The sequence below is a fragment of the Sinohyriopsis cumingii genome, chromosome 6, assembly GCF_028554795.1.
Source record: "Sinohyriopsis cumingii isolate HCF-2022 chromosome 6, ASM2855479v2, whole genome shotgun sequence".
NCBI classification, from domain to species: domain Eukaryota; kingdom Metazoa; phylum Mollusca; class Bivalvia; order Unionida; family Unionidae; genus Sinohyriopsis; species Sinohyriopsis cumingii.
This window is the reverse complement of record NC_142966.1, coordinates 15,172,518-15,196,940: the sequence shown is the minus strand read 5'-3', so window position 1 is coordinate 15,196,940 and position 24,423 is coordinate 15,172,518. Positions and strand designations below refer to the sequence as shown.

At 33.7% G+C, this 24,423-nt stretch overlaps 1 protein-coding gene across 4 annotated transcripts in view; it reads right to left on the bottom strand.

Moving 5' to 3' along the window:
* The window catches only part of LOC149796408 (protocadherin-11 X-linked-like), a 46,451-nt gene that overhangs the window by 8,262 nt on the left and 13,766 nt on the right, over positions 1–24,423 (bottom strand). For 3 of the 4 annotated variants that reach the window (XM_089961073.1, XM_089961070.1, XM_089961072.1), the window contains exons 3-4: positions 19,966–22,724; positions 3,306–3,473 (exon numbers count right to left, since the gene is read on the bottom strand). In XM_089961073.1, coding sequence (XP_089817199.1) covers positions 3,306–3,473; positions 19,966–22,608 — 2,811 coding nt within the window. In that variant the 5' untranslated portion in view covers positions 22,609–22,724. Of the gene's footprint in view, positions 1–3,305; positions 3,474–19,965; positions 22,821–24,423 lie in introns of those variants that run through there. The other variant, XM_089961071.1, reaches the window with a different exon arrangement.

The window sequence follows — 24,423 nt, the reverse complement described above, 5'->3', positions numbered from 1 at the left end:
TACCTTTGAAATGCAAACATTCAAGTACACCTTTGAAATGCAAACATTCAAGTACACATTTGAAATGCAAATATTCAAGTACACCTTTGAAATGCAAATATTCAAGTATACCTTTGAAATGCAAATATTTCAAGTATACCTTTGAAATGCAAACATTCAAGTACAGCTTTGAAATGCAAACATTCAAGTACACCTTTGAAATGCAAATATTCAAGTATACCTTTGAAATGGAAACATTCAAATACCCCTTTGAAATGGAAACATTCAAGTACCCCCTTGAAATGCAAATATTCAAGTATACCTTTGAAATGGAAACATTCAAGTACCCCCTTGAAATGCAAACATTCAAGTACCCCTTTGAAACAGAAACATTAAAATACCACTTTAAATGCATCTGGAATGATGAACATAACGTCAATGCAATAAAAAAAAAAAATGCCAAGAAAATGCAGAGTGAATGAGGAATGAACAATAAAAACAGTGCATTTCAAACACTGAACCATCACTGAATGAAGACCGAACAATAAAAACAACATTTCAAACACTGAACAATCACTGAATGAAGACTGAACAATAAAAACAGAACATTTCAAACACAGAACCATCACTGAATGAAGACAACAATAAAAACAGAACATTTCAAACACAGAACCATCATTGAATGAAGACTGAACAATAAAAACAGAACATTTCAAACACAGAACCATCAATAATATGTTAAATGCTGAAGTATAAATGATGAACAATAAACATAAAAGTTTTCATTCTATTAGAGTTAAATTCATCCTCATAGTCTCTCATACAAGTTTTCATTCTATTAGAGTTATATTCATCCTTGTAGTCTCTCATAAAAGTTTTCATTCTATTAGAGTTATATTCATTCTTATAGTCTCTCATACAAGTTTTCATTCTATTAGAGTTATATTCATCCTTATAGTCTCTCAAAAGTTTTCATTCTATTAGAGTTGTATTCATTCTTATAGTCTCTCATACAAGTTTTCATTATATTAGAGCTATATTCATCCTTTTAGTCTCTCATACAAGTTTTCATTCTATTAGAGTTATATTCATCCTCATAGTCTCTCATACACATTTTCATTCTATTAGAGGTATATTCATCCTTGTAGTCTCTCATTAAAGTTTTCATTCTATTAGAGGTATATTCATCCTTGTAGTCTCTCATTAAAGTTTTCATTCTATTAGAGTTATATTCATCCTTGTAGTCTCTCATACAAGTTTTCATTCTATTAGAGGTATATTCATCCTTGTAGTCTCTCATACAAGTTTTCATTTTATTAGAGTTAAATTCATCCTCATAGTCTCTCATACAAGTTTTCATTCTATTAAAGTTATATTCATCCTTTTAGTCTCTCATAAAAGTTTTCATTATATTAGAGTTATATTCATCCTTATAGTCTCTCATTAAAGTTTTCATTCTATTAGAGTTATATTCATCCTTATAGTCTCTCATACAAGTTTTCATTATATGTGAGCTATATTCATCCTTTTAGTCTCTCATATAAGTTTTCATTATATTAGAGTTGTATTCATCCTTATTAAAAGTCTCTCATACAAGTTTTCATTCTATTAGAGCTATATTCATCCTTTTAGTCTCTCATAAAAGTTTTCATTCTATTAGAGTTATATTCATCCTTGTAGTCTCTCATACAAGTTTTCATTCTATTAGAGTTATATTCATCCTTATTAAAAGTCTCTCATACAAGTTTTCGTTCTATTTGAGTTAAATTCATCCTTTTGGTCTCTAATACAAGTTTTCATTCTATTAGAGATATATTCGTGCTTTTAGTCTCTCATAAAAGAACTTTAATTGCCTTTATTTTGGGTGTAATTTGGGTTACAGAGCATACACCTTGGTCTTCAGACATGGACCTACAAACAAAAAAACTGCTACCTCCACTTGATCATTCCTGGACTTAAAAGTAAATTGTAAACAAGAAGAGCCAAAAACTTTTTTGTTAGATTATTACATTATATATATGAAACTAACTTAGGCTGGTTTCATGAGCACATGGGAACAGTCATTTTGGTTAGATGTGTGCTTAGATCATGTATAATTTTCATAAGTACAATATCCAATGAAATTTCAGACAAAATACATGAAAGTACATAGAGGTATGCCAGCATCGTTTCCACTGTGCATATTGCTAATTCAAATAACTTCGCCTTACACCTGTTACTCTCAGAAGTTCATAATATCTGTCGGGCACCCCTCAAAGAAGGGTTGTCTTACTTCTATAATACCACAATGGCCACTTCATAGCAGGTAAAATGTATTGTAAAATTTGATGTAAAATATTTTTATTCCTAAACTCCAAATATTCTCTAATCTATTAAAGTATATAAATATTGACTCAGTGTGATGTATCAAAAGGTCTATATGAATAAATACTGACTCAGTGTGATGTATCCAAGGGTCTTTATGAATAAATATTGACTCAGTGTGATGTATCCATGGGTCTTTATGAATAAATACTGACTCAGTGTGATGTATCCATGGGTCTTTATTAATAAATATTGACTCAGTGTGATGTATCCAAGGGTCTGTATGAATAAATATTGACTCAGTGTGATGTATCCAAGGGTCTTTAGGAATAAATATTGACTCAGTGTGATGTATCCAAGGGTCTTTATGAATAAATATTGACTCAGTGTGATGTATCTATGGGTCTTTATGAATAAATACTGACTCAGTGTGATGTATCCAAGGGTCTTTATGAATAAATACTGACTCAGTGTGATGTATCCAAGATTCTTTATGAATAAATACTGACTCAGTGTGATGTATCCAAGGGTCTTTATGAATAAATATTGACTCAGTGTGATGTGTCTAAGGGTCTTTATGAATAAATATTGACTCAATGTGATGTATCCAAGGGTCTTTATGAATAAATATTGACTCAGTGTGATGTATCCAAGGGTCTTTATAAATAAATAATGACCTCAGTGTGATGTATCCAAAGGTCTTTATAAATAAATAATGACCTCAGTGTGATGTATCCAAGGGTCTTTATAAATAAATATTGACCTCAATTTGATGCATCCAAGGGTCTTTATGAATAAATATCAACCTCAGTGTGATGTATTCAAGGGTCTTTATGAATAAATATCAACCTCAGTGTGATGTATTCAAGGGTCTTTATAAATAAATAATGACTAAGTATGATGCATCCAAGAGACTTGATGAATAATTACTGACTCAGTCTGATACATCCAAGAGACTTTATGAATAAATATTTTTGACCTCAGTGTGATGTATCCAAGGGTCTATATGAATAAATACTGACCTCAATGTGATATATCCAAGGGTCTTTATGGTTGTTTTGCAGCAATGCCTGCTGCACCCGAAGTGCCGTCAACCTGTTCCGGGATGGATCTGTATTATCTAAAGGGCTGCAATGTCCTCCTTCATCAATGTTCATTCTTGATACATCCCCATTCCCAATGTTCTTCACCTGAAGAATATATTCAGACTGTATACAGTGGTCCCTATCTATAAAACCACTCAGGACAAGATACAACATGCATATGGATCCTGTCATACTGTAACATGACCCATTGCTATAACATGTATGGACCCTGTTATACCATAACATGATCCATACAATAACATGTAATGACCCTATAATGCTACAATATGATCTGTGTTATAACATGTATGGACCCTGTTATACTATAGCATGATCCATACAATAACATGTAATGACCCTATAATGCTACAATATGATCTGTGTTATAACATGTATGGACCTTGTTATATTACAACATGATCTTTGCTATAAGTGGTTTATGGACCCAATTATACCACAAGATGATCCTAGCTATAGCATGCATATGTAAACTATTATGGTACAACATGACATGTACTAGAACATGCATATGACCCAATTATACCACAAGATGATCTATGCTATAAGTGGTTTATGGACCCAGTTATACTACAAGATGATCCATGCTATAAGTGGTTTATGGACCCAAGTATACTACAAGATGATCTATGCTATAAGTGGTTTATGGACCCAATTATACTACAAGATGATCTATGCTATAAGTGGTGTATGGACCCAATTATGCTACAAGATGATCTATGCTATAAGTGGTTTATGGACCCAATTATACTACAAGATGATCTATGCTATAAGTGGTTTATGGACCCAATTATACTACAAGATGATCCATGCTATAAGTGGTTTATGGACCCAATTATACCAGAAGATAATCCATGCTATAAGTGCTTTATGGACCCAATTATACTTCAAGATGATCTATGCTATAAGTGGTTTATGGACCCAATTATACTACAAGATGATCCATGCTATAAGTGGTTTATGGACCCAATTATACCACAAGATGATCTATGCTATAAGTGGTTTATGGACCCAATTATACTACAAGATGATCCATGCTATAAGTGGTTTATGGACCCAATTATACTACAAGATGATCTATGCTATACGTGGTTTATGGACCCAATTATACTACAACATGATCTACGCTATAAGTGGTTTATGGACCTAATTATACCACAAGATGATCCATGCTACAGCATGCATATGTAAACTATTATGGTACAACATGACATGTACTAGAACATGCATATGACCCAATTATACCACAAGATGATCTATGCTATAAATGGTTTATGGACCCAATTATACTACAAGATGATCTATGCTATACGTGGTTTATGGACCCAATTATACTACAAGATGATCTATGCTATAAGTGGTTTATGGACCGAAGTATACTACAAGATGATCTATGCTATACATGGTTTATGGACCCAATTATACTACAAGATGATCCATGCTGTAAGTGGTTTATGGACCCAATATTACTTCAAGATGATCCATGCTGTAAGTGGTTTATGGACCCAATTATACCACAAGATGATCTATGCTATAAGTGGTTTATGGACCCAATTATACTTCAACATTACCTGTGCTGTAATGTGTGTATGGATCCTTTCAATCCGTCACCATAGGGAATTGTCCCAGGGGTAAGAATATATATGTTGGTCAAGTTTTGAATTTGTTGTTTAATACCCAGTAAGTGTATAAATGACTCTAGAGTCAAGTCCCTGGGGGAGTAAGGTAGAGTTGGACCCTGGGGAAAATGTGTTTTGTATGTATTCATTTCTCTTGTAAGGTGGGGATCAACATAGTTTCCAAGTTATGACCCAGGGGCTAAGTCCACTGTGGGTAGAGATGGACCCCGGGGTCAATGTCACTTATATGAATAAGATGTAGATTATCATGCCCAGAGGGTGTGTATATGATTATATGGTGGGGATCTCAATAGCTTCGAAGTTTTGACCCAAGGGCCACAAATGTATTCCCCTGAAGAGTGTCCCAGGGATCCCACTGAGATGTCCATTTGACATATGTTGACACTCATAGTACACACCATTTCCCAAACATGTTATTCTCATGATCTAAGAGTAATGTTGGAAACAGACCCACCACACCCCCTAGTTCCACCACCAGGGGCTGCTTCAAAATTGTAAAACCTTGGTGTATATCTACAGAAGATTCCTAATCATATTACAATCATAAATCAGGGAAGAAAGGCTAAGAAGAAGAAAATAATTTTTATCTGCAATTTATTTATATAATATGTGAAAAGGTTTCAAACTTTATAGCATATGACCTTCCTTGGGCATAAAAACGGTCATTAACAGTCCTGTAGCAATTAAATTCTGGCAATAATATCTGATGTTTATACGCCTATGTCAGGATGAACCGAATGATGCATATCAATGAGATAGATCTGATAGAAGTCCAAAGCTTCTGAAAAGGTACAATGTTGACCTCTTATGAACAACACATATCTGATAACCAATCTATGTTTGGAATTATGCCAGCAACCAAATAGAAAGAATAGGGTGCCAGTCTACCTACTGCAAAATTCACAATCATGCAAAGTCATCAATGGTTCATTGAGTTAAGAGATAATTCTAACTCACACATGTACACCTGATTTACCTGTGAATCAGGAATAAAAGCATCAAGCAGACGAATCAAGGTAAACATTAATTTGACTATTGATAATTAACTGACATGCATATCTATATAATGATGCACTCAAGTAAAACGTCCTGGTACATAAACATAATTATATACTTATGAAATTGGCAACTTCTGTCTATGAAATTGGACACTAATCAATTGTTGGCATGACTTATTAATTGATATTAATACCTTATCATCTTTATCAAGTAATTCAATATTAATGACTCTACAAAATGTCAATAACTCCAATGTTCCCACAGGATGTTCATTTGATATTGTAACACTTACGAATATAAAAGAATCAAACAAACACAGATATCATAGTAGTGTGAGCATGTATATATATAATTCCCTGTAAATATGATAGAATCAATGAAATAATAAAGATATCTTATCATTTTTAGCATTATATTTTTAATTCATTGTAAATATAATAGAATCAATGAAATAATAAATGTATCTTAACATTTTTAGTGCAAAGTCGTTGATACCATTTTGAAGGGCTATTCAGTATGATAGGTACAATTTAATTATCTCCCTTTGTACACATTCAATTAAACCCGAACAGCGATTAGTCAGTGTCTGCGAATAAAAATCATCATGGCGGATATTATGTTGAAATGTTGGCATCATTCAAAAATTTTTTAAAGACAATGCCAGCATGTTTCCTGTGAGGTTTTGTAAAATTCTTTTCAGAGGTCTCTGAGAAGTTTAAAAAAAAATATTTTTACTTTTGGCAATGGTGGCCACATTGCATGACTGATATTCATTAATTGAAATAATATAAATTGTATTGATGCAAGAATTCTCCCTGTAAAATTATGTACAAACTGGTAAAGAATTTATTTAAGAACAATTTGTAAATAATAATTGTGAGGATTATACTCTATAAAAAGAAGTCCATTACAATACGTTTACTTGGCTTTATGGTTTGTTGTGCTAAAACTAAAGTTCAAAGAGAATTGATAAAATCCCATTCTGTTTTTTTACAGTGTCTTGGGAATATCATGTAATGTCTATATATTTGGATTAATTGACAAAATACTGGCAGTTATGCACACCTAACCCTGAATAATGCAATAAAGAAAGGAAATCCAGTTAAAAATTATTCATTTTATTCAATGTTTATTGGATTTTAGCTACACATCCAAAATAGCTGTCAATTTTAAGACATTAATTGCCCTTTTTGGTTCAGCAAGTAAGACATTATTCATTTTTTTCCATAAATTAATTTAAAGCATGAGAATTAATTGGATTAATTATGTTTCACTGGGAGTCAAAATCAGACATTTATTATTTTCCAAGAGCAAAGAATTGATGAGGACACAGAGAGTTTGCTTTCATAATGTTTTGGGCTCATTTTTCATTTTTCCTAAACCCTTTGCAGTTCCAGGGATTTTAAAAAGGCCTAATGGTGTTGTACTTCCAAACACCAATAGTTTTAATGTTGTACAATTAGACAGCAAGAGACCTAATGTTGTTGAACCATCAATCATCAATAGGCCAAATGTTGTACCATTATACACCAATAGTTCTAATGTTGTACCACAATCACCAGTAGTCCTAATGTTGTAACATTAAACACCATTAGGACTAATGCTGTAACATTAAACACCATTAGGACTAATACTGTAACATTAAACACCATTAGGACTGATACTGTAACATTAAACACCATTAGGACTAATACTGTAACATTAAACACCATTAGGACTGATGCTGTAACATTAAACACAATTAGGACTAATACTGAAACATTAAACACCATTAGGACTAATACTGTAACATTAAACACCATTAGGACTGATACTGTAACATTAAACACCATTAGGACTAATACTGTAACATTAAACACCATTAGGACTAATACTGTAACATTAAACACCATTAGGACTAATGATGTGCCATTAAACACCATTAGGACTAATACTGTAACATTAAACACCATTAGGACTAATACTGTAACATTAAACACCATTAGGACTAATACTGTAACATTAAACACCATTAGGACTAATGCTGTGCCATTAAACACCATTAGGACTAATACTGTAACATTAAACACCATTAGGACTAATGCTGTAACATTAAACACCATTAGGACTGATACTGTAACATTAAACACCATTAGGACTAATACTGTAACATTAAACACCATTAGGACTAATGCTGTGCCATCAAAAATCAAAACTAAGTCACATCTTATGTCTAAGGAATTTCAAAAGCCTTGGATGAATGATGTTTTTGGCAACATTTAAAAACTATTTAATTGATGACTAAACTGAAGAAAGCTCATTGTGATGATAAAATGTACATTGTAAAATAATAATATAATACATTATTAGACATTCAGTGTTGGAACAATAATATAAGCAAACAAATATTTATGACGTCTTCAAGCGACTTATTAATTACTGTAACTGTAAATTCAATCTCACAAATGTATAAAAATTTACCAACAGCATTGTTGTAATTTACCCTTTAAACAAACTTGCATTATGTTTTTCAGTGTGTGTGTATGTATGTGTGTGTCTGTGTGTGTGTGTGTGTATGTGAATGCATGAGTGTGTGTGTGTGTTTGTCTATGTCTGTCTGTGTATGTGTGTGCATGCATGAGTGTGTGTGCACATGTGAATGTATGAGTGTGTGTGTGTGTGTTTATTCAAGAATTGATAACCTTGACAATGATTTGTTGTCTGTCTTATCCAATAAATACTACATGTATATTTTACTACTTGTACCATTATTTCTTCCTTATCAAATTCCTAAAGAAATGATATAAATATTACATTTGTGAAAAGTGAGTATCATATTTTATATCATGGTAATCTATAACATTGCTAATTATATTATTCAGTATTACTAAAACTGATTTTGCAAATAATCTTACCATCAAAAGCTGCATAAAGTGTTTAACATACACAAACATTAGAACAAGTTGTTCTTTGTATTACATTTAAATTGTGGCAGCTCCATCTGGGTATGGGAAATTAGACAAAATGAACAGGGAAAATATCCTTATGGTAGGGGAAATTAGACAAAATGAACAGGGATAATGTCCTTATGGTAGGGGAAATTAGACAAAATGAACAGGGATACTGTCCTTATGGGCAGGAAAATTAGACAAAATGTACAGGGAAAATATCCTTATGGTAGGGGAAATTAGACAAAATGAACAGGGATAATGTCCTTATGAGTAGGGAAATTAGACAGAATGAACAGGGAAAATATCCTTATGATAGGGGAAATTAGACAAAATAAACAGGGAAAATATCCTTATGAATAGGGGAAATTAGACAAAATGAACAGGGAAAATATCCTTATGAATAGGGGAAATTAGACAAAATAAACAGGGAAAATATCCTTATGAATAGGGGAAATTAGACAAAATAAACAGGGAAAATATCCTTATGATAAGGGAAATTAGACAAAATAAACAGGGAAAATATCCTTATGAATAGGGGAAATTAGACAAAATGAACAGGAAAATATCCTTATGAATAGGGGAAATTAGACAAAATGAACACAGAAAATATCCTTATGGTAGGGGAAATCAGACAAAATGAACAGGGATAATGTCCTTATGGTAGGGGAAATTAGACAAAATGAACAGGGAAAATATCCTTATGAATAGGGGAAAATATCCTTATGAATAGGGGAAATTAGACAAAATAAACAGGGATAATGTCCTTATGGTAGGGGAAATTAGACAAAATGAACAGGGAAAATATCCTTATGAATAGGGGAAATTAGACACAATGAACAGGGAAAATATCCTTATGGTAGGGGAAATTAGACAATATGAACAGGGATAATGTCCTTATGGTAGGGGAAATTAGACAAAATGAACAGGGAAAATATCCTTATGAATAGGGGAAACTAGACAAAATGTACAGGGAAAATATCCTTAAGGTAGGGGAAATTAGACAAAATAAACAGGGATAATGTCCTTATAGTAGGGGAAATCAGACAAAATGAACAGGGAAAATATCCTTATGGTAGGGGAGATTAGGAAAAATGAACAGTGCAAATATCCTTATATATGGGATATCAGAGAAAATGGACAGGGCAAACATTAGGATACAAAATGCAGAAGCAGATAGTCACAAAGTTGCCTTTGTAAGTGGAATGATGTAAGGTGTACAGTATTTGTCTCCCATTAATAGGACATAACCCTGTATTCACAAAACTGCAAGCTCCAGGTCAGGGTCAAAGTCCCTACACATTGAAAGTCTTTATATTTAATACAATACTTTATATTTAATACAATACAGATTTGTCTTAACATGCACATCACACAAGACTGCCACCATTTCCAACAAAGTTGTACACCAGTACCATGTCTAATAAGTGGGATTTTAACATCAGCTCAAGTTTTCTCTTCTAAACATTTGGAAAATATGGAGATTGGTGGCCAGCATAGTAAATATATCAAGAAGTTTTAGAATAGAGCCACTGGTGTGCCATGGTAATAAATTTTTCAGGAAGTTTTAGAATAGAGCCACTCGTGGCCATCCTAATAAATTTGATAGGAAGTTTTAGAATAGAGCCACTGGTAGCCACCCTAATAAATTTGTCAGGGAATAGAGGCATTGGTTGCCATCCTAATAAATTTGTCAGGACATTTAAGAATAGAGCCACTGGTGCCCAGCCTAATAAATTTGTCAGGAAGTTTGAGAATAGAGCCACTGGTGGCCATCCTAATAAATTTGTCAGGAAGTTTTAGAATAGAGGCATTGGTGGCCATCCTAATAAATTTGTCAGGATGTTTTAGAATAGAGGCATTGGTGGCCATCCTAACAAGCTTGAAAATAAAGGCACTGGTGCACAGCCTAATAAATCTGTTAAAACATTTGAGAATACAATGGCAGGTGACCAGCCCAATAAATTTGTCAAAATGTTTGGGTGGGCTTTAACAAAGATATTATTAAAAAGTATGTGTCAGTTTGTTTTTATTTGTTGTTATTGTTGGTGTTTTTGTGGCTTTAATGCCATTTTTCATCACAAGATGGGCTATTTACTGTGGCCAGTATAACTGGTGGAGGAAGAACTCTGAAAAACCCTGGTTAGAACAATTGACCCATGGGAGCTACTGTCCAGCATTCCCACATTGGCCATGCCCAAAACTCAAATCCACACAGACAGAAGTGAGATGGCAGTGATTGGTAAAGGAGAACACTTTAGGCCCCTTGTTTTTTGTAAAACTGGGGTGGTTTTATCATCAAGCATGGGCTTATCAACGAATAAATATGGTAAGTAGATCTCATTATCTGCCTGTAATGAGTCAGACAGATGACCAAACTTTAACAAGCTAAATCTTATAAATTCAATTGATATAATAAAATATACTTTGATATTATCAACTTGTCAACTTGTTTTGAAAAAGCCCAGACAAGTTGATGAATGAGCCATACAAAGTGCACCCATCATCAGACTACAGGGTACTCCTAAATAATGCATTGTGTGGGCAAGTACTGTACTGTTGAGACTCAATGATAAATCAAGTAAACCTTACTCAATTTGAAAAAAGGAGTAGGAGAGGCCAAATGGTTCAGCTTGGTTTGGTTTTGTGTTTTATGGTACAGTAACACAAGTAAATTATTTAGCATACAAGCAAATGGAGTAAAGTGCCTTGCCCAAGGACATGCCACCCTAACTGTAACAGACCTGGATGATCCAATGGCAGCTTTTGAACCTTGCATATAGAAAAATGTTGATTCTTAAGTGAAAAATACCCGATATAAAAACATGTATTTAGTATTTTCAAGGTCTTGGACTTTTGGAAAAAGTATGGACTAGAGATGATACAATGGAGTTGTATGGACAAGAGATGATACAATGGAGTTATATGGACTAGAGATGATACTTTTAAGCTTGATGGAGTTGTCTTTTAATGATTCTATATTTTTAAGCTTGATGTATCAGAGCTATCTTTTTAAATGATCCCCAAAAATATAATATAATATTATATAATATAATATAATATAATATAATATAATATAATATAATATAATATAATATAATATAATATAATATAATATAATATAATATAATATCTGGCCAACTGAAATTTAATGTATAAAATATGTTTAAATTGAAAGTATTTGTTTACAGTGTGTACACAAATGTCATGATCTATGTATATGTAAGATATATATATATATATATATATATATATATATATATATATATATATATACAGTGTGTATACACAATGGTCATGATTTATGTATATGTATGATATATGTATATGTATGATATATGTATACAGTGTGTATACACAATGTCATGATCTATATATATGTAAGATATATATATGCAGTGTGTATACACAATGGTCAATGATCTATATATATGTAAGATCTACGTATGCAGTGTGTATACACAATGGTCAACGATCTATGTATATGTAAGACTTGTATTAAACCTTTTCATGTTCATCTATTATCGCTTTGTTCTCAGCGATGCTGTCTTACATGTGGAACAAAATATTACTTATATTTTTCTTGTCTTATTGTTGCCATTATATGCTGTCAAAATTAATGGGAAAATTATTTAGCAGAACATGTACAAATTTCATGAAAGATAATTTACTGGGTGGTGTTTACTTTCTGGTCACAAAATATTACAACCCTTTTGAGATGATTTTTCCATTAGAAAACTGTATGGTCATGAGATTGAGACTTGGGCAGAATAATGGAAATCTGAAATCAGGATGGTTCATTTAGAGACAGGCTGGCAGAGAGACAGACAAACACTCAGGCTGACAGTAAGATATGTATGAAAGAGAAGTCAACCTTAGATACAGACAGATGGACATCCAGGCAACATGAAATGCTGACAGACAAATTGTAGCTATGTTGCCATGTAGAGTGCAAAATTTAAGTAGTCATTTCTAATGGTGATTTTTTTATACAGATTTATCCTTATAGAATACCTTCTGAACTGAGCAAAACTATCAGTGTTCCTCTATCATGGGGCAAAAGGGCAATGATGACCTGTTCACAGCCATTGACCAATCAGTAGTAAAAAAATAAAACCCTCATGAAATTTTGTAAACTTAAAATCAAATCTGTTGACACTTTCTTGAAGTGGAAGGCAAACTTTCAGCATGGACTGTTGACTAAATGAAACCAATATTCCATTCACCATAAGTTGAGGCTGATTGCAAGTACTGATACAGATTGATTTATTGAGGAATTAAGCTTATCTATTTTATTTATACTTTAATATCCCAACAATATAAATCAAACTAACAAATAAACAATCAAGTATTCAAGAAACGCTGGTGTAATATTTCTAAAACTGATTTATGAGAGCTTGATAAGACAAAGTCGGACACATCAACACTGTACACAATGTATAAAGGCACAAACTTGCTCTCTTGTTCAATAATTCATTTATGGCAATCTTGCCTTTGAGAATAAGTACATCAGCAACATGGAAGTACACAAAGGCATAACGTGGTTGAATACTTTGTTTGGTTTTTGAAAAATAAGTGTGAATCCCACATCATGTACCCTAGGAAAGACCCTTCATATGATCACAAGAACTTAGAAAGTTAAAGCCCTCTATTACTGGTCAGGCACTCAGGCATTAAAAGACAAAGTTAAAGTTTCATTGAGACCTTTACCTTTGATCCCTTTACACCAAAATCAATATAAATCAGCCTGGATAGGCTGCCGTGGCAAGTTCATGAACAAGGCATTGATTCCATTTGCCTTGGCACTGTATAACCGATGGATATTGTGGGATCATAAAGTACCAAAAGAGACCAAACTCAAAATGGTTTCTTCCTTTCCCCATATGCTAGTCATTTAAAAAGGTTGCTAAAAATGCAAGCTACAGTTAAATGTTGGACAAGGTATATGACAGAGAAGTGAATCTTCTTGGAGTCATTATGACCTTAATTTTGACCTTTTGACCCTGAACTCAGTAGGTGTCTTCCTTGACACAAATTCGTGCCATCCACAGAATATGGTCATGGTCAAAGACAGAGAAGTAAAGTTATTTTTGCAGAACATATGTTTCTTTTTTAGCCTCAGTGATTTTGACTTTTGATTTATTGCTGACAAAACTAACAGATTCCATTTGTGTCTTAAATGCAAGCCACCTACAAAGTTTGGTTGTAGTTTTGTGGCATGTGACTTGAGCTATTTTGTGGAAACCATTTTCCTTCTTGGAGTACCTCTGATATTGACATTTGACCTTTTAACCCCCATATCCTTCCTTGTCTCAGATTTGATCCCCATACGAAGTTTAATCAAGGTATGTGGCATAGAACTTGTCGTTTTGTGAAAACTCTTTTACCTTCTTTCAGTACCCGGGACCTTGAACTTTCACCTTTTAACATCAAAATGTAAATATGTCTAACTTTCTCAAATGTATGTCATTTACAAGTTTTGCTAAAGTAGGTGATAAGATATCATGCTGAAAACATTTTTATTCTAGTGTCAACTTGACATTAACCTATGACCTTTTTACCCCAACATCAAAAGGTGTCTCTTTTTTCAAATGCAAGTCATTTACAAAGTTTGATCAAGGTATTTGGAATACATGTCAAGTTACTGTATGAAAATGGTTCTGTTTTACAGTCCCTGTCACCTTCAACTTTGACCTTTTGAGCCTGTAATCAGCAGATTCCCTCATTGCTTCAAATACAAGCTACTGGTAATGTCTGGTAATGACAGATTGTGCAAAACTAGAGTTATTGTGCTGAAACTAAATAATGCTTAGACTGATGGACAACATTATAAAATAATACATTCTGCCATAAGAAATGCATTTAAACAACTTGGAAGATGGCATGCATAGGGGCCAATTCGGGTCTATCCCTAACCCTAACCCTACCATTCTTACCAAATCTAAATGAGACAAAGTAAAGGCTATCAAATGAACTATTTCATTAACTTAAATATTTCAGTGTTTAATTATATCATGACTGAAGTAAAAGAGTTAGTCATCTATTAATTATGCAACACGTGATGACTGTATCAGACAGAAATGAAGAGTCCTACATTACCAGTTTAGCTTCCATGCCTTACAAACATGTTTTTAACTTTTTATTTTGAACTTTAAATTTCAGTGGAAATTATAAAAGACCTAATAAAAGAACAGCTTGAATCAAAATAAACTCTGTACATTTACATAAAAAAGATCTTCAATTAGGAATCTTGACAGCCATATTAGATACATTATTTTTACTCTGATGTTTAGTGTACACCCTTCTCAATTTCACCAGTACTTTTCCCATGACTAATATCTGAGAATGTTTAAATACAAAGACTTCATTTGAACTTCCAAAAATGGCCAATGCAAAAAGAAATTGGGAAAGGTGAGATTAAATCCCTTTTGTCATCTTTCTATTGCATTCTGTCAACACATTTCAGATCCCTTAATCCCTCTCCAAGTCTTATGTGAAATAGTGGGATAGCTCTCTCAGGAGCATCTTCAGCAAGCTCAGCTCTCTGACAGACACTAGAAAACTGAATTCAAAAGAGTGATGGTAAACATTCCAAATTTAAGCCCCCATCAGGGGGTAATTAAACTTGGAACTGATCAACCAATGTGACCATTTAACCTCTCTGCACAAGGCCTTCAGCCATGGATTGAAAAATATATTTGGAATGAATGTATACAGGAAAAACACAATGAATCAAATATATTTGAAATTAATGTATACAGGAAAAACACAATGAATCAAATATATTTGAAATTAATGTATACAGGAAAAACACAATGAATCAAATATATTGGAAATGAATGTATACAGGAAAAACACAATGAATCAAATAAATGTGAACAGCCATCATATGTGTAAAAGAAAGATGTACATTTCTTTGTTGCACTTCATTTCTTTTTTGAATATTTGATATCTTCCATTGTAAACTGGCAGTTATATAACTCCAAGCAATGATGTATTTAAAATAAATGGAGATTTACTGGAAAACAAGAAATGTACTATTTGTATGCAATCGACTTATTTAGAAACTCGACATTTGACTGGGATCCACACTGTTGCACCAGTATGGCTTGTTTTAAACAATAACTTGAACCAACTGTCTGTCATATGCTTGCTAATAAGATGAGTCCAACTGCAAACTGCATAGATCCAGATCTACTGTTGCATAATGCACTGTCAGATTTAAAGACAGTGATATGCTTTAGCATAATCCACCTGCAGATCAGGTTCCATGTTTTTTTTTCTACTGACTACTTGTAACACACTGCATAGACCCAGATCTGCCAGAGCATTATGTGCTGAAAGATTTGGGTCTGTGCAGTTTGCAGTTGGATTCATCATATAAGCAAGTACATATGGTAGTCATGGGTATATTGTCAAAAAGACTAAGTGTTTTTAAGTGCTGTGACTGACAGTCATTTGAGAGACTAAGTGTTTTAAGTGCTGTGACTGACAGTCATTTGAGAGACTGTGTTTTAAGTGCTGTGACTGACAGTCATTTGAGAGACTGTGTTTTAAGTGCTGTGACTGACAGTCAGTCATTTGAGAGACTGTGTTTTAAGTGCTGTGACTGACAGTCAGTCATTTGAGAGACTGTGTTTTAAGTGCTGTGACTGACAGTCAGTCATTTGAGAGACTAAGTGTTTTAAGTGCTGTGAATGACAGTTATTTGAATTTGAGAGAATAAGTGTTTTAAGTGCTGTGAATGACTGTCAGTCATCTGAGTCTTATCTTATTACAATTATGTAAAGCATTACTTATTCAAAATAAACTGACTTTCACTGTTAAGTTTTGCAAATATTTAAAAAAATTAATCTTCCATGATGTTCATGTGGCTAAGATTGAATATTTCCTTATTTTAAATTTCATACAGAGAAATCATTAAATTTTGACCCAATTAAAATTGTCCACAGCTGCACTGAAGAAGATTTCATCTAATTAAAACATGGATAATTCTTCTTTACAAACTTCAATCCTCTTATGTAATGGGTCCTATATGCTTGCTTGTAAATGTAACTGTAAATAACACAGACCCTGATCTGCCATCACATGATGCACTGGCAGATCTGGCAGCAGGTTGGCAGGATTACTCAGTAAAACAAACACAGACCCTGATCTGCCATCACATTGATGCACTGACAGATCTGGCAGCAGGTCGGCAGGATAATTCATTAAAACAAACACAGACCCTAATCTGCCATAAATGATGCACTGACAGATCTGGCAGCAGGTTGGCAGGATAACTCAGTAAAACAAACACAGACCCTAATCTGCCATCACATGATGCACTGACAGATCTGGCAGCAGGTTGGCAGGATAACTCAGTAAAACAAACACAGACCATAATCTGCCATCACATGATGCACCAGCAGATAATGATCTATGTTCCTTGTTTTACTGATTACTCCTAATAAACTGGTGCCAGATCCATCATTGCATCATGTGATGGCAGATCTGGGTCTGTGCAGTTTGCAGTTGGACTTACAAGTGAGTATATATGGTATTCTGACATGGGGGGGGATACCTAGTATGTAACACCTCTTTCACATAGCAACATCTAAAGTTTTCAAAGAGCAAACCTCTTGACCTGATCAAAGCACTAAGAAAAACATGTTATCTCTGGGTCCCTGACATTCTATCAAACCAATTCAGCATTTTAATTAAGTGAAATTTCTTTGCTGTTAAAGCAAGATAAAGTTCTGACACCACTTTCAAACTTTCAAGAACACTTTTAAGTCATTTCATAACACTGAGATAATTATTTTTCCAATTTTAATGTGACAACTACTAGCTACACTGAGGTACATTTCAAGGTGAAATGACATAAAGAGTCAATCCTGGAAAACTGTATCAAAACCTAACAATTTTCTTTCATCTGATAAAAATTATTTATTCAAACAAGCTTGACCTTGTGTCAGTCAAGAACTTTAATTTTTTTTTCTCACTCATGTAACACTGGAGTGCAAGAATTTGTCAAGCACTTACTGTAGCCCAGTGAAATTTATATTCACAAAGAAAAGAAAAACTTAATCAGCTCACACTGAGTAGACAGCAATTTTGCTGCCTGGAGATTTTCTGAATAATATGACTGATACTTTCAACATAAATCATGACAATTTTGTATTAAAAATGTGAAAGTGTTCTACTATAGCTGGGCAGTTTTCTGAGACATGTTCAGTAACACAGCAGGATGGTTTGGAAATCTGGCTTGTGTGCTAATTCTGTCTATGAGTTTATTAGTTTACCATTTGATAAAATATTTATAATCATACACAGTGAATCCTCCATAAACTGGACAATCATGTGTAGCCAGCCCAGTCTCCTTTGAAGATTGGTTCAAAATGTGTTTTGCCAGCTTCCTGTGCTGTCTTTCATCATGTAAATGACCAGCTTCCCCTGCAGAATGGCCCCTCATGTAATGGGGTCAGATTTGTTTGCTGTCTGGACCTTCATTTAACTGACTGGTTTCCTCTCCATAATGGCCCCTCATGTAACTGGGCCAGCTTTCTCTTCAGACTGGCCCCTAACATAACTTGGCCTGCTTTCTTGGCACACTGGTCCCTCATGTAACTGAGCTATATTCCTATGCAGTCTGGCCCCTGATGTAACTGGGCTATATTCCTATGTGGTCTGGCCCCTAATGTAACTGGGCTATATTCCTATGCAGTCTGGCCCCTGATGTAACTTAACCAGCATACTTTGCAGACTTATATCACTGTAACCAGGCGATCTTTCTCTGCAGTCTGGCAACATGTTTCAGTCTAATTTTTTGACACAAATAAATCTTTTCTTACAGGCAATAAAAAAAATCTATATTTTTGTCCAACTAGAGTCCAGTTTAGGAAAGTTTCCTCTTCCCTTAGGTCTTCTTTGAAATTAAAACAAGCACCCTTTGTAATTAATACCAGTAACCTCTTTAATTATTACAAAACCCTTTTTCATCAAAACCAGTGCCCTTTGTAATTAATAAAAGTGCCCTCTTTAGTTAAAACTAGTACCCACAATAATTAAAACAAGTGCCCTTTATAATTAATACCAGAACCCTTTTTAATTAAAACAAGTGTCCATAGCAAGAAATTTAAGTGCAAAACTTCCATTCAGTTTAAAAAAATCGACCTTGTTTAATAACCCAATTCATGCCTGTTTGCTAAACTTTCACTTCTGCTTCAAAATAACATGTACAATGTTGGCTAACTGTACAAATAAAGAGATTTCATGTTATCTCATTTTGAATCATGATCATCATATTGAATCATGGTCATCATATTGAATTATGGTCATCATACTGAATCATGGTCATCATACTGAATTATGGTTATCATATTGAATTATGGTCATTATATTGAATTATGGTTATCGTATTAAATTACGGTTATCATACTGAATCATGGTCATTATAATGAATTACGGTCATCATAATGAATCATGGTCATCATATTGAATTATGGTCATCATATTGAATTATGGTCATCATGCTTAATCATGGTCATCATATTGAATTATGGTCATCATACTGAATCATGGTCATCATATTGAATCATGGTCATCATATTAAATTATGTTCATTATAGGGGTCATCATACTCAGTTGCACCAATCATACTAACTGGGTTGAAAATTACTAAAATCTACTTTGATAACTATTTCAAGGAATAAGCAAAACATTTTTTAAAATTCATAGCCTAAGTCTCTTTCTTTCCAATTATCAATATAATATATGAACAAATTGTGAAAAACAAAATATGAACAGCATCAGGCTGGAAGTACATATTTCAAGAAAGCTAATAGGTTGATTAAAAGTAGCTATATATTAACAAATGATGTTTGAACGAAACACCTCAATACAATATATTCATTACAGTCATAACTAAACTACACTGCAAATAAACAGTAGTATATATCAAACAATAAGTAACTAAATCATTGATCAGTCAATCAATAAATCAATAAATCAACCAATAAGCAATAACCTTACCTGAATTTTAGTGTTGTTATTATCAGAATCTGATATAACATTTAATTTCTCCATCCTGTTGGAAGTTGGGGGAGGTAACTCTGCACTGACAGTTGCTACAAAGTTCTTTTTATTTTCCTCATGGTATTTGGGGTCAAGGTCAGCACTCCTGGGATCATTCTGTTCTTCCTCAGCATACTTCTGTGACCTTTTATCAAGCCATCTGATGACCAAGATGGTTACCAAGATGGAGGCTGCGACAACAACTGTTGCCACGATAACTATGACCACTATCAGCCAGTTTGGTGGCTGGGGACTTGATACTGATGCTACAGCAGTAACATTACTGGATAATACTGCTATGTTGACCACTGTCCAAACTGAACGTTGTGGCATTCCATGGTCAAATACGAACACTTCTAAACTATACCATTCATATTCAGAATTTAGCAAGCTGTTTACACTTGTTATTTTCCCAGAAAATTCCTCAAGCCAAAACATATCACTGTCATTTCTTTTTTCAATAACAAAGGATAGATTTGCATTCTGTCCTTCATCACAGTCGAATGCCATAATCTGGAAAATCAATGTGCTGGGTGCCAAATTGGAGCTAACATGTATGACTGTTCTGGAGTCTTTGGGTTCTAAAATTACAGGATTGCAGTCGTTGATATCACTAACTCTAACTGACACTCTAACAGTACTATTCAGTTTGATGTTGGTTCCTTTGTCTCGAGCTAAAACAATGAAATCATATCTACTCTGCTTTTCCCGGTCAAGAATGCTTGTAGATTTGATGGAACCATCAGGCAGAATTTTGAAAGGCACAATATCGTTATCTAAAATACTGTAAGTAACAACTCCATTTATGTCCAGGTCCTTGTCAGTTGCAATGACTTGACCAACATCCATTTCTTTTGTTCTATTCTCCTCTACTGAAAACTCATACTGACTCCGATCAAATACAGGTGCATTATCATTCACATCGAGAATGGTCAATTCAATGATTGCTGTTGCTGACAATGGGGGAGAACCCTGATCATGAGCAATAACACGAATTGTGTAAAATGCCGTTGTTTCGCGATCAAAAACAGTATTTGCAAGTACTCTACCTGTCTCCACTTCAACCACAAAACGGTCTTGATATTCAGATGGAATCAGATACTGGACCTTTCCATTTAAGCCTAAGTCATCATCAGATGCAAAAACCTGAATCAGCACGTCTCCGAGTTTGTTATTTTCGGCAACTTTTGCTGTGTATCTGTATGAAGAAAAGACTGGAGCATTGTCATTGGCATCCAGAATATTAACCATAAAATGTGTGGATGATGAAAGTGGAGGTGTCCCAACATCTTCACAAATAATGGTTACATTATACTTTTCTTGAAGTTCTCTGTCAAGTGGTGCATACACGATAACCTTATATTCCTTCTCCTCCAAACGCTGCAGCTCAAAATGATCGCTGATGATTGAGCAAAATACCATTCCATTCCTTCCACTGTCAGTATCAATTACTTCCACATAGGCCACAACTGCACCAAGCGTTGCATATTCTGAGACCTCCGCTGCCCCGGATGAAGACAAGAGACTGAGCTTGATTTTCGGAGGATTATTACCGACATCCTCGACGTAGACACTAATGGTAACCTGACTGCTCTGTGATATCTCACCTGCATCAACAGCTTGTACCAGGACACTGTAGTGTTCTCCTGGAATATACTCCAAATTCCCTATCACTCGGAGTTCCCCAGTTTTGCTATCAACAGAAAATAAACTTTGGATGGTCAAAGGCTGGTATGGACTTAATCTGAAGGACACTTTGCCATTGTCTCCAAGGTCAAGATCAGTTGCAGTAAGAACTAAGATGATGGAATTCAGAGTAATGTCTTCTTTTACATGAACCTCATACACAGAGTTACTGAACATTGGAATGTTGTCATTGACATCTGTAATTGTTATATTTACCAGTACACTTGCATTCCTAGAGGGTGTGCCACCATCTTTTGCAACAATCTGTATTTTGTAGTTATCTTGTACCTCACGGTCTAATGGTTTATCAACAATAATTTTCAGTGTTGAGCTTCTGTCGGGATTTATTGTAAAATTTATGGAAAAGGGCATTCCTGCAGGTAGGAGCTCATAACTTTTGATGGAATTATTTACACTATCCCTGTCAGTAGCACCATCTAATCGCACCTCAGTACCAACCAAGTTTGATTCGGGAATAGAAATTGAGACTGTTGGGGAAGGAAATATAGGTGTGTTATCATTTACATCTGCAATTAATACGGTTACATCAATTTTACGAAAAAATGTTCCTCTTGTTGATTTGGCTGCCACCTGTATATCAACTTTGCAGTTCAAATCGGACAGAAATTCACACATTGCTTCTCTATCAATGGGCCCATTAGTCGTAATATTGCTTGATATTGGACCAATACTGAACAATGACACGTATTTGTCCTCATTATTCAAAAAACTATATTCTAAATTTTTTAATTCCTCCACACCCACTGCGATACGGATGTTGTAATCAACAGCCACATTTCCAACAAAAGTGTTGTTTGGTGTTTCTTCCAGAACTGTGTACTGTAATCCACGTGAGTAGTTCACAATGTAGGAAAATAAGCAAAGAAGGCAAGACAGACCTTCAGCAGTCTCCATTTTCAACTGCTGGTGATTTCGAAAAAAATCTAATTTTTTTCACTTCTAAATAATCTTTGGTATTTCAGTCAAGCCACTCTTGGAAATGTCACATTCATTGTCTTTCCCTCCTATTTCTGAAAAAAATTAAAATAAATAAAATAGAATTAATGAATGAATGATCAAGTACATAAATAAATAAATAAATAAATAAATAAATAAATAAATAGACAGATAAAACAAGACAACAATAGGGCTGCACAAATCAATCAGTGCTAACATGTATGCATTCTAGGGCTATAAGGAAAAATGAATATTCAAACATGAACACATTCTAGGGTATAAGGAATAACTGAATATTCAAACTGGAATTTTTGCAAATACTCCTATAGAAATTTTGTATTTGAATATTCATTTTTAACTAGTGACTGGCAGTATTTTAATTGATATTCAATTATTACTTTTTGTAATTAGTAAGTGTGGCAGTATTTAATTGGTATTCAAATATTCATTTTTAACTAGTAAGTATGGCAGTATTTAAATTGATATTGTTACAAGTCTATGCTATGAAAATAAGCAACAGAAAAGAGTGAAAATCAACAAGCTTTGTAAAATTCAACAAATAATTTATTTCTCAAAAATATAAAGTGAAAATGAAAGAAAAACTTAAATCCCCAAACAATCCTAGAATTACAGACACAGTTCCTAATAACAATGTTCTGAATAAATTTTAGTAGAAATCCAAAGTAAGTCCAATGCTAAAGTGTTGCTGTGTCTGTGATAACCTGTATATATGATGATGTACCAACCAGTAACGACCTTAGCAAAAGCAAGGCCCAATTTGAATCATTTTGGTGGGGACCCCTGGATTTATGTGCAGGCCCCCCCGTGAGCATGGCATTGGAAATAAACTTTTAAACAAGTTTTAAAGATATTAAACTGAAACGTTTCTTCCATCACTTTAAAATTACTTTCTATAGATATATTTTTTAAAATTGACTAATGCATGGAGTCCCTGTGAAGGAGGGGCCCAATTGGTTCAATAGGCCAAAGCTGGAAATGGTGCCAAAATTCTTTTGTTTAAACACAGTATTTTAATTCCAGATTTGAACTAACTATAAATCCCAGTGAATGTCTCTGTCCAAGAATGTTATGAGAAAAACTTTTTATTTCCAGATAAAAATAACTTAAATTGAATAATTTGAAGAAATAAATTCCAGCCCAAATGATCTACTGGTCACAACAATAATACAAATTGATTCTGCTAGATCTTATGTATGAATGACTATTTTTTTCCAGTAACAACATTATATAGTCCTCTACTTAACCTCAGAACACAATTAACATTTTCAAACTAAAATAAAATATTACCTAGTGGTAGAAGAACTTCTAGAATCTTCTTAATGTTTACCAAAAAAGTGTTAGCTATAATTAGCGGTCTGTTAGTAAAGTTATAAAATATAACTTGGACAATGTCAGACACACCAGGTAAATTGTACAGGAATCCCAATAACCTAGACTCAGACCCAAATAAACATGCTTACTTAAATTAATAATGATCCTGATATTAAACCCATACACATAGAGAATATTTTTGCACCGTATTATTTGTTAAGACGTAGATAAAAAATTTTAAAACAAACATTAATGATTCAGGTCAAGTAGAAAATAAACTTGAATTTGGACAAGGTAAAGTCCAACATACAATGTTACAATACAATGGCATTTAATTAAATTAAAAACAAAATATAAAAACTAAAATACAGTGCAAATTAATATACATAACAGTATTCAATTATTCAGTTTTGTAATTATTGAATGTGGGTGTATTTTTCA